This window comes from Salvelinus sp. IW2-2015, linkage group LG1 (genome assembly GCF_002910315.2).
Source record: "Salvelinus sp. IW2-2015 linkage group LG1, ASM291031v2, whole genome shotgun sequence".
NCBI classification, from domain to species: domain Eukaryota; kingdom Metazoa; phylum Chordata; class Actinopteri; order Salmoniformes; family Salmonidae; genus Salvelinus; species Salvelinus sp. IW2-2015.
Window position 1 is genome coordinate 32,415,424 of NC_036838.1, and position 11,753 is coordinate 32,427,176.

Below are 11,753 nucleotides of genomic sequence, written 5' to 3' on the forward strand. Positions count from 1 at the left end.
TTTGAAAGTTTCTCGAAGTGCAGTCAATGATGAAACTGGCTCTCATGAGGATCGCCACAGGAAAGGAAGATCCAGAGTTACCTCTGCTGCAGAAGATACGTTCATTAGAGTTACCAGCCTCAGAAATTGCAACCCAAATAACTGCTTCACAGAGTTCCAGTAACAGACACATCTCAACCTCAACTGTTCAGAGGAGACAGCGTGAGTCAGGACTTCATGGTCGAATTGCTACAAAGAAACCAYTACTAAAGGACACCAATAGGAAGAAGAGACTTGCTTGGGCCAAGAAACACRAATAATGGACATTAGACCGGTGTAAATCTGTCCTTTGGTCTGAACAGTCCAAATGTGAGATTTCTGGTTCCAACCGCCGTGTCTTTGAGACGCAGAGTATGTGAACGGATAATCTCGGCATGTGTGTTTCCCACCGTGAAGCATGGAGGAGGTGGTGATATGGTGTGGGGGTGCTTTGATGGTGACACTGTCATTGATTTATTTAGAATTYAAGCCACACTTAACCAGCATGGCTACCACARCATTCTGCAGCGATACGCCATCYCATCTGGTTTGCGCTTAGTGGGACGATCACTTGTTTTTCAACAAGACAATGACCTAACACACCTCCAGGCTGTGTAAGGGATATTTGACCAAGAAGGAGAGTGATGGAGTGCTTCATCAGATGACCTGGCCTCCACAATCACCCGACCTCAACCCAATTGAGATGGTTTGGGATGAGTTGGACCGCAGAGTGAAGGAAAAGCAGCCAACAAGTGCTCAGCATATGTGGGAACTTCTTCAAGACTGTTGGAAAAGCATTCAAGGTGAAGCTGATTGAGAGAATGCCAAGAGTGTGCAAAGCTGTCATCAAGGCAAAAGGTGGCTACTTTGAAGAATCTCAAATATAAAATATATTTGTATTTGATTAACACTTTTTTGTTTACTACATGATTCCATGTGTGTAATTTCATTGTTTTTTTGTTTACAGCTGTGTTGGTCGTGCATTGTTCTGTTCATAACCAGAACAGTTGTAACTCATTCCTTAGCTTAGACAAACAGAAAGCAACTTATTCCTCTCTAATTTAAATCATAGATTGGCAGAGGCCAAGGCAAACCCAACTTCAGTTGCATTTATTAATGTTTACGCATTGCTGATGAAGATGCTATAAAATGCTTATAAATATGCCATGTACTGCCTTTAGAAGAGTGTTATTGAATTATTATTAGTTTGGACAAAACTGTGATGTTTCTATCAGAATGGTGCTCATATGGTGCTTATATAGTGCTCATTAGAGTCTCAGTGAAAAATGGCAGCTGGTAGGACTAACATGGTGCTTCATATCCTCCCACCTGGGTTACTCTGTTTACAAACACTTTTGTCTTTCTAAAAGTCTTATCTTATATGAAGTCATACTCARTTGTACAAAACTATGTATCCTCTGTGAGTTGTCTGTATCTCTTACGTCAAAMAAATRATTTGTGTGTTAGCCTTTTTCTACATCTAGAACCTKACGTGACTTGTATGATATGGTGCTTCAAAATGCTTCTTTCTCTGTTGGCATAACACATTATAAAAAGGTWAAAAAATAATTTTGTAATTGTTCGCTATTAAAAGAATGTCATACATGTATGCATGGTCTTCTGTTTTCCTAGAAATGTGAAAGTCACGCTACCTTGGGGCATATTTTCCTGTCAGGCATTCTGGTTGTAGCTTGTCTGTGGTTCAAACTGATGGGATAATATTTAGACATGAAGGTAGGTGATTCTGGGAATGCCGCTGCTGGGTATCGCTGTTCCTGTGAGACGTGTCTGTGGGGACATTCATTGTGCTACCTACTGTACAATTAGTGCTAAGTCAGGATGCTCTCGATGGTGCAGCTGTAGAACTTTTTGAGGATCTGAGGACCCATGTCAAATCTTTTCAGTCAATCTTTTTCGTGCACTCTTCACGACTGTCTTGGTGTGTTTGGACCATGATAGTTTGTTGGTGATGTGGACACCAAGTAACTTGGAACTCTCAACCTGCTCCACTACAGCCCCGTCGATGAGAATGGGGTCGTGCTAAGTCCTCCTTTWCCTGTGGTCCACAATCATCTCCTTTCTCTTGATCACGTTGAGGGAGAGATTGTTGTCCTGACACCACACGGCCAGGTCTCTGACCTCCTTATAGGCTGTCTCATCGTTGTCTGTGATCAGGCCACCTGCGAACTTAATGATGGTGTTGGAGTCGTGCCTGGCCATGCAGTTATGTGTGAACAGGGAGTACAGGAGGGGACTGAGCACACGCACCCCTGAGGGGCCCCTGTGTTGATGATCAGTGTGGCAGATGTGTTGATGCCTACCCTTACCACCTGGGGGGCGGCCCATCAGGAAGTCCAGGATCCAGTTGCAGAAGGAGGTGTAGTAGTCTGTAATAGTTTGCAAGCCCCGCCACATCCGACGAGCATCGGAGCCGGTRTAGTATGATTCAATCTTTATCCTGTATTGACGCTTTGCCTGTTTGGTGGTTCGTCGGAGGGCAAAGCAGGATTCCTTATATGCTTCCGGGTTAGAGTCCCGCTCCTTGAAAGTGGCAGCTCTACCCTTTAGCTCAGTGTGGATGTTGCCTGTAATCCATGGCTTCTGGTTGGGGTATGTATGTACAGTCATGTACGTACAGTCATAGAACTGTAGCTAGGTCTGCTCACAACATGTTGATGCTACATCCATAGAAATAGATTATTTCTAATTTTATGGATGGTTCCATCTCCAGTGAATCATGCCATCTATATGCGTTGTGTACTAATGTGTTGTCTTCTCCCAGATTGAGGGTGTGAAGCGCTATGGGCCGATGTGGAAGGCCAGCTTCGGCCCCATCCTGACGGTGCACGTGGCAGAGCCAGCCCTGATTGAGCAAGTGCTGAGGCAGGAGGGCAAGACCCCCATCCGCTCTGACCTCTCCTCCTGGAAGGACTACAGGAAACAACGAGGTCATGGCTACGGACTGCTCACAGCGTTGGTACCATTACTCTCCTCCTCTGCTGTCTHCCCTCCCATGCTTGTCATTCTAATCTAAGCTGTTCTGACATCAGGTTCGTGTGCTGTTGACAGGAAGCAGGAAAGATTAACAGAGATGAAACAAAGACTTAAAGGGATACTTCAGGATTTTGGCAATGAAGCCCTTTATCTACTTCCCTAGAGTCTGATGAACTCGTGGATACCATGTTTCTGTGTGCAGTTTGAAGAAAGTTGCTAACTTGCATTAGCACAATTGCTAACTAGCGTTTAGGGCAATGAATGGAAGTCTATGGTATCGACATCCAGTCATTGTGCTAACACTAGTTAGCATTGGCTAGCGAAACTACCTCTAACTTCCTTCATACTGGATGCAGAGACATATAAATGGTATCCATGAGTTTGCCAAAATCCTGAAGTATCCCTTTAAGACAAAKRACTAATTGGTCTAGAAGCCAGACAGGCACAGACAGAGACTCAGGAAAGAGACAGATGTCAGCCTTTGATCTATTATTACCTTTGGGTTATAACCTAATGAGCAGGAATATGAAAATGCTCACAGTTCAATTACAGTTCAATCAAGTTACAGTTCAACTGTACAGTTACAKTTGGCTCAGCCTGTATAAAACATGTAAACTATTGGATGTTTGCTGTGCAAACTCATTGATKACATTATTTTCTGTTTACCTTCCTTAGGGTTGAAAAATCGCTGGGAACTTTAAATAAATTCCCWGGTTTTCCAAAAAACCTGGTTGGAGGATYCYGGATTTCCTGCTTATTCCCTCCTTATTACAGGAATTTTCGGGAAAGTCATGGAATTTATTGAAAGTTCCAGGAATTTTGCAACGCTAACCTTGATTTTTTTTTGACGTAAGTGAAGGGGAGGAGTGGCAGGCGGTGCGGAGTCTCCTGGGGAAGCACATGCTACATCCAAAGGCGGTGGAGKCCTACGACACCACTCTAAATGCCGTTGTTGATGACCTCATTGCTAAGCTCCGCCTCAGCAGGCGCCAGGACCGCTGCGGTCTCGTCCCGAACATCAGCAGTGAGTTCTACCGCTTCGGCCTCGAAGGTAAGACCTATTTGCACTCAAYCTGTTCTCTTTGTTTTTATYTTTACTTTTACACGGTGGCATATRAGTTCAGCATCCGAGGTCAGGTGTGAGGTTATCTGAGATCAGTCCTGTAATAAGACACAAGATCAGGAAGCAACTTTATTGTATCAATGTCAATTAGCATTGTGGGCTTCTAGTTTAGTCTATTACCACCACTTACTTGTGTATGGTAGGATAGGGTACTCTGACAAGTCTATAATAGGYTTGATTGGATCTGTATTACAGAGTGAAAACAAACAAAGCCCTTCCGGAAAGCCCTTCAAACCCTTCTCACCCTTGACCTGTGCCTGTCTTCCTCTCTGCAGGGATCTCCTCAGTCTTGTTCGAGACCAAGATTGGTTGCCTAGACCCTGTGGTTCCCACGGAGACAGAGTGTTTCATCCAGTCCATTAACACCATGTTTGTCATGACACTCCTCACCATGGCTATGCCCGCCTGGTTACACAAGCTGTTCCCCATGCCCTGGGACACTTTCTGCCAATGCTGGGACTACATTTTCCAATTCGGTGAGCTGCCATCTTTGATAGCCTCATACTATTGTTACATATTGTGTATTTATTCCTTGTGTTATTATCAGTCTATTATAAAATGTTTTCCCTCTGCATTGTTGGGAAGGGCCCATAAGTAAGCATGTCACTGTTAGTCTACAACTGTTGTTTACGAAGCATGTGACAAATAAAATTGCTCCACCTTGGTTTAATTCTGTCAACTTTTTAGTACATGTCACCTCTTACATTAGATCTTTTTAACCCCACTGACCTACTTATAATTATTAGATGCCCCCAGTGGTTAGTTACCCTCTACGGATCGATTTCTAGTAATTTGCTATAAATCGTTCCCATTCAATAGGACCCATAGTGTGTGTGTGGCTGCCTTCCATTCATCACCTGTAATCCCTGTAGTAAACTTTCCCGGAGGTCTATTTTTTAATTTCCAAGCTGTACAGATTCCCTTAGTTGGACTAGAGCTCCTTCAGACCTGGGTTCAAAAACTATTTGAAATACTTCAGCTGGAATTGATTGATGATTGGTGCTATGGAACCAATGCAAGCCCCGCCCWTCTGGCATTCATTAGGCTAAAGCAAACGCTGAAAGTATTTAAAATATTTAAAATAGTATTTGAACCCAGATCTGAGATTYTTTACTCTGATCTGACTCCTGATCTCTCTCCTTGCAGCTAAAGGTCACATTGACCAGCGTCTGAAGGAGGAAGCTGAGAAGGTGGCGCGGGGAGAGGAGGTGGAGGGGCGATATCTGACYTACTTCCTGACCCGCACAGGGCTGCCCATGAAGACGGTGTACAGCAACGTCACTGAGATGCTTCTGGCTGGGGTGGACACGGTGAAGAAAATCTCTCATGTCTTCTTCCTCTTGCATCTCTCCCTCCTTATTGTCTTCTCTGTCCTAATCGCTCCATCTTTGAGCCTGCTCTTTACTATTAGTTTATAAAATATCCAATAGTCATACATCTCCATTTCCTCTCACTCCTAGTCAAAAGTATACTATATCATTGAGTAAATCACAGCATACGACCTCTTCTTAAGCTGTAAGGAGCTCACTATCCTCTCCATCCACTGCCAGTGACCTTATGGTGAATGATCTTTCTGTCGTACTGACCTGTTGTGTCCTGTGTGGGTTCAGATCTCCAGCACCATGTCCTGGTCCCTGTACGAACTATCTCGGCACCCCGAGGTGCAGGCCTCGCTGAGGGAGGAGGTACTGGCCGTGATGGGGGGTCGGAGGGTGCCTGGGGCTGTAGACGTGGCTCGCATGCCCCTCATGAAGGCTGTGGTGAAGGAGGTGCTCAGGTAAGTGCTCATAGCTCCTCATTATATAATTAAGGGGAGCTCATTTCATCCACTACCAATTTGAATGAACTATGTACCCCTGATTCAATCAACTACAACCAATCGATCAATCATTAGACTGATCAGTCACACTGACATTGTTATGTTTTGGCTTCTCCAGACTTTATCCTGTTATTGCGGCCAATGCCAGGGTCATCGCTGACAAAGACATCCAGGTCGGAGGCTACCTCCTCCCCAAAAACGTAAGTGTTGACGTGATGTTGAGTGCTTCTTTGTCCAAWTTTTTTGAACAATCTGATGTAATATTAAGGTGGGAAGAAGGCAAACATATGCAATGATAGGATTTTACCAAGGTTTTTTAAAACTGATTCCTACCAACAGTATGTCAAAATTCTATCCTATCCAGACTCTGATCACCCTCTGCCACTTCGCCACATCCCGGAATGCAGCATTTTTCCCGAACCCGGATACATTCCAGCCCCATCGTTGGCTGAACCTGTACAAAGGCCACCACCCTTACGCCTCAGTGCCCTTCGGCGTGGGCAAACGCAGCTGCATCGGCCGCCGCATYGCAGAGCTGGAGGTCTACCTGGCACTGGCACGAGTGAGTAGATCTTTGGTCACTTTTACAGCTAGGCTTTGGCAGTGAGGTTCTCTGGAAATGACATATAATTTCCATAGCGTTTTGAGTCCCAGTACATTTTCATCCTCATAGTGGACTTCCATTCTTCCAAGTACTGTACACGTGAGGGGCGCCCTCTCATTTTCTCAACCCCTCTCCTGGTCCCCTCAGATTCTGATGCAGTTTGATGTAAAGCCCGATCCAGAAGGCAGTGGTGCAGCAGTCAAACCCATGACCCGGACACTGCTTGTGCCAGAGAGCGAGATCAACCTGCAGTTCATYGAGAGATGAGCCAATGACATGCTGAACACTAGCTATGTGCATTTGACAGTGACTGACAATCCCAGTCTCTCAGAGTGAGACAGATGGGAGCACTGGGGGAGAAAGAGGGCCCAACTGAAGCAGGCCTCAACCCACAGACCAGGCCCTCAGACCCTCAGAACTCAAGCCCAGATGGTTTGGGCTTAGTAATTTAATGACAAGGGATTTTCCATCTCAATACCAGGTTGATTACCCTTGCACCACTTAAACTTTGTGCTTTATTCAATAATGCTCATGAATGCAATATCACTTAAACTWMCTTGTGGTTTAGATTGTAGCCAATGACATTACCAGTAGCCAATGATATTACCAGTGGAATCTCTGATAACTACATTATATTCCTCTCACCTAACTAGACWTGAATTTCAATTTTACAAAATTCAGTTGCAAGTATGCATCTTGATCATAKCATGTAATGGTCAGTCCACCAAAACCAGAATCACCCCTTTTAGGCAGTCTTCAATATTAATTTATTATAGGCCTATTTGTGTACAGTACCAGTAAAACATTTGGACACACCTACTCGTTCAAGAGTATTTTTGTAAAAAAATGTTTTACTATTTTCTACATTGTAGAATAATAGTGAAGACATCAACACTATGAAATAACACATATGGAATCATGTAGTAACCAAMAAAGTGTTAAATCAAATCCAAATATATTTTATATTTGAGATTCTTCAAAGTAGCCACCCTTTGCCTTGATAACAGCTTTGTACACTCTTGGCATTCTCTGAACCAGCTTCATGAGGTAGTCACCTGGAATGCATTTCAATTAACAGGTGTGTCTTGTTAAAAGTTAATTTGTAGAATTTATTTTAATGCGTTTGATCCAATCAGTTGGGTTGTGACATGGTAGGGGTGATATACAGAAGATAGCCCTATTTGGTAAAATACCAAGTCCATACTATGGCAAGAACAGCTCAAATAAGCAAAGAGAAACGACAGTCCATCATTACTTTAAGACATGAAGGTCAGTCAATCCGGAAAATGTCAAGAACTTTGAAAGTTTCTTCAAGTGCAGTTGCAAAAACCATCAAGCCCTATGATGAAACTGGCTCTCATGAGGACCGCCACAGGAAGACCTAGAGTTAGTTCTGCTGCAGATGATATGTTCATTAGAGTTACCAGCCTCAGAAATTGCAGCCCAAATAAATGCTTCACAGAGTTCCAGTAACAGACACATCTCAACCTCAACTGTTCAGAGGAGACTTTGTGAATCAGGCCTTCATGGTCGTATCGCTGCAAATAAACCACTTCGAAAGGATACCAATAAGAAGAAGAGACTTGCTTGGGCCAAGAAACATGAGCAATGAACATTAGACCGGTGTAAATCTGTCCTTTGGTCTGAATTTGAGATTTTTGGTTCCAACCACTGTGTCTTTGTGAGAAGCAGAGTAGGTGAATGGATGGTCTCCGCATGTGTAGTTCCCACCGTGAAGCATGGAGGAGGAGGTCTGACGGTGATTTGCTGGTGACACTGTCAGTGATTTATTAATTCAAGGCACACTTAATCAGCATGGCTGCCACAGCATTCTGCAGCGATACACCATCCCATCTGGTTGGCGCTTAGTGGGACTATCATTTGTTTTTCAAAAGGACAATGACCCAACACACCTCCAGGCTGTGTAAGGGCTATTTGACGAAGAAGGCGTGTGATGTAATGCTGCATCAGATGACTTGGCCTCCACAATCAACCGACCTCAACCCAATTGAGATGGTTTGGGATGAGTTGGACCGTAGAGTGAAGGAATAGCAGCCAACAAGTGCTCAGCATATGTGGGAACTCCTTCAAGACTGTTGGAAAAGTATGCCATATGTATATATACACAGTACCAGTCAAAAGTTTGGACACGTCGATAAATATATATATATATATACATACACACACATACACACACACACACACACACATACATACAGTGTCTTTTGAAAGTATTCAAACCCCTTGACTTTTTAAAAACATTTTGTTTTACGTTACAGCCTTATTCTAAAATGGATTGGAAAAAAATGTCCTTATCAATCTACACACAACATTTTTTTTTGTTGAGCTAATTTATTAAAAATAAAAACAGAAATACTTTATTTACATAAGTATTCAGGCCCTTTGTTATGAGACTCGAATTTGAGCTCAGGTGCATCCTGTTTCCATTGATCATCCTTGATGTTTCTTCAACTTGATTGGAGTGTACCTGTGGTAAATTCAATTGATTGGATTTGGAAAGGCACACACCTGTCTATATAAGGTTCCACAGTTGACAGTGCATGTCAGAGCAAAAACCAAGCCATGAGGTTGAATGAATTGTCCATAGAGCTCTGAGACAGGATTGTGTCGAGGCACAGATCTGGGGAAGGGTACAAAACAAATTCTGCAGCATTGAAGGACCCCAAGAACACAGTGGCCTCCATCATCCTTAAATGGAAGAAGTTTGGAACCACCATGAATCTTGCTAGAGCTGGCCAAACTGAGCAATCGGGGGAGAAGGGCCTTGATCAGGGAGGTGACCAAGAACCCGATGGTCACTCTGACAGAGCTCTAGAGTTCCTCTGTGGAGCTGGKAGAACCTTTCAGAAGGACAACCATCTCTGCAGCACTCCACCAATCAGGCCTTTATGGTAGTGTGGCCAGACGGAAGCCACTCCTCAGCAAAAGGCACGACAGCCCGCTCTGAGTTTTCCAAAAGGCACCTAAAGACTCTCATACCATGAGAAACAAGATTCTGTGGTCTGATGAAACCAAGATTCAACTCTTTGCGGCCTGAATGCCAAGCATCACATCTGGAGGAAACCTGGCACCATCCCTACGGTGAAGCATGGTGGTGGCAGCATCATGCTGTGGGGATGTTTTCAACGGCAGGGACTGGGAGACTTGTCARAACCGAGGCAAAGATGAATGGAGCAAAGTATAGAGATCCTTGATGAAAACCTGTTCCAGAGAGCTCAGGACCTCAGACTGGGGCGAAGTTCACCTTCCAACAGGACAACAACCCTAAGCACACAGCCAAGACAATGCAGGAGTGGCTTCAGTACAAGTCTTTGAATGTCCTTGAGTGTCCCGGACTTGAACCTGATTGAACATCTCTGGAGAGACCTGAAAATAGCTGTGCAGCAACACTCCCCATCCAACCTGACAGAGCTTGAATGCAGAGAAGAATGGGAGAAACTCCCCAAATACAGGTGTTTTATTTTTGCATATGTAACCTTTATTTAACTAGGCAAGTCAGTTAARAACAAATTCTTATTTACAATGACGGCCTACACTGGCCAAACCCGGACGACGCTGKGCCAATTGTGCGCCGACCTATGGGACTCCCAATCACAGCCAGTTGTGATACAGCCTGGAATCGAACCAGGGTGTCTGTAGTAACGCCTCAAGCACTGAGATGCAGTGCCTTAGACCGCTGCGCCACTCGGGAGCCCAGGTGTGCCAAGCTTGTAGCGTCATACCCAAGAAGACTTGAGGCTGTAATCGCTGCAAAAGGTGCTTCAACAAAGTACTGAGTAAAGGGTCTGAATACTTATGTGATACTAAGGTGATTTCAGTTTTATATTTGTAATACATTTCCAAAAATGTTTTAAAAAACTTTTTCCTTTGTCATTATGGGGTATTGTGTGTAGATTGAGGAATAACAACAATGTAATCCATTTTAGAATAAGCCTGTAACGTAACTAAATGTGGAAAAAGTCAAGGGGTCTGAATACTTTCCGAATTGTTTGTGTGTGTGTGTGTGTGTGTACATAGTAGGCTACTAAATAAACTTTACAATGACACTGACTTCAAAATACAATCGCAAGAAAAACATAGTTTGGAAAGCAAACACCTACTGCTGAAAAGAGGAGACTAATCTTTTCTTGATTTAGTAGCCTACTGTAACCTATAATATACAGTGGCTATAGAAAGTCTACACCCCCCGTTGATTACTTCACATTTTATTGTTACAAATTGGGATTAAAATGGATTTGTCATTTTTGTCAACAATCTACACAAAATACTCTGTCAATGAGGAAGATTTTTATATATTTTTTAAAATATTTTTTTGGTAGCAACTCCGGTGTAGATTTGGCTTTGTGTTGTAGGTTATTATCCTGCTGAAAGGTGATTTCCCCTCCCAGTGTCTGGTGTAAAGCAGACTGAAGCAGGTTTTCGTCTAGGATTTTGCCTGTGCTTAGCTCCCTCCCGTTTTCTTTTTTTATCCTAAAACCTCCCRTCTTTGTTGATGTCAAGCATACCCATACAGTACCATGATGCAGCCACCACTATGCTTGAAAATAAGGAGGCAGTTACTTAGTGATGCGTTGTGATGGATTTGCCCCTAACATAAGGCTTTGTATTTAGGCCAAAAAGTATATTCCTTTGCAGTCTTACTTTAGTGCCTTGTTGCATACATATGCATGTTTTGGAATATTTCCTGTATATTTCTATTCTTTTCACTCTGTCATTTAGGTCATTGTAGAGTCACTACAATGTTGTTGATCCATCCTCCGTTTTCTCCTCTYACAGCCATTGAACTCTGTAGCTGTTTTAAATTCACCAATGGCCTCATGTTGACATCCATAAGCAGTTTCCTTCCTGTCCTGCAGCTCAGTTCAGGGCGACTGCATCTTTGATGTGTCTGTGTGGTTTAATACATCATCCACATCATAATTATTAATTTGACCATGCTTAAAGATATATTCAATGTCTGATTTGTTGTTGTTACCCATCTACTAATCACTGCTTTTCTTTGAGGCTTTCAAAAAGCTCCCTGGTCTTTGTAGTTGAATCTGTGTGAAATTCAATACTTGACTGAGGGACCTTACAGAGGTTGTATGTATGGAGGACAGRGGAAGGCGTAGTCATTTAAAAATGTCAACCTCTATTATTTCACACAGTGAGTCCATATAACTTTGTGATATGTT

General features: G+C 43.3%; 1 protein-coding gene across 2 annotated transcripts; it reads left to right on the forward strand.

Moving 5' to 3' along the window:
- The first annotated feature begins 2,720 nt into the window (after positions 1-2,720).
- LOC111965588 (25-hydroxyvitamin D-1 alpha hydroxylase, mitochondrial) lies at positions 2,721-7,919 on the forward strand. 2 transcript variants are annotated; one of them, XM_023989741.2, is made up of 8 exons: positions 2,721-2,991; positions 3,867-4,063; positions 4,411-4,611; positions 5,282-5,445; positions 5,746-5,912; positions 6,073-6,154; positions 6,319-6,516; positions 6,706-7,919. In XM_023989741.2, exons 1-8 carry the CDS (start codon positions 2,828-2,830, stop codon positions 6,823-6,825), a joined length of 1,293 nt encoding a protein of 430 aa, XP_023845509.1. In that variant the 5' UTR covers positions 2,721-2,827; the 3' UTR covers positions 6,826-7,919. The 2 variants fall into 2 exon arrangements, with proteins under 2 accessions (XP_023845509.1, XP_023845515.1); XM_023989747.2 differs by having other exon boundaries at positions 2,911-2,991; positions 3,688-4,063.
- Positions 7,920-11,753: the final 3,834 nt, after the last annotated feature.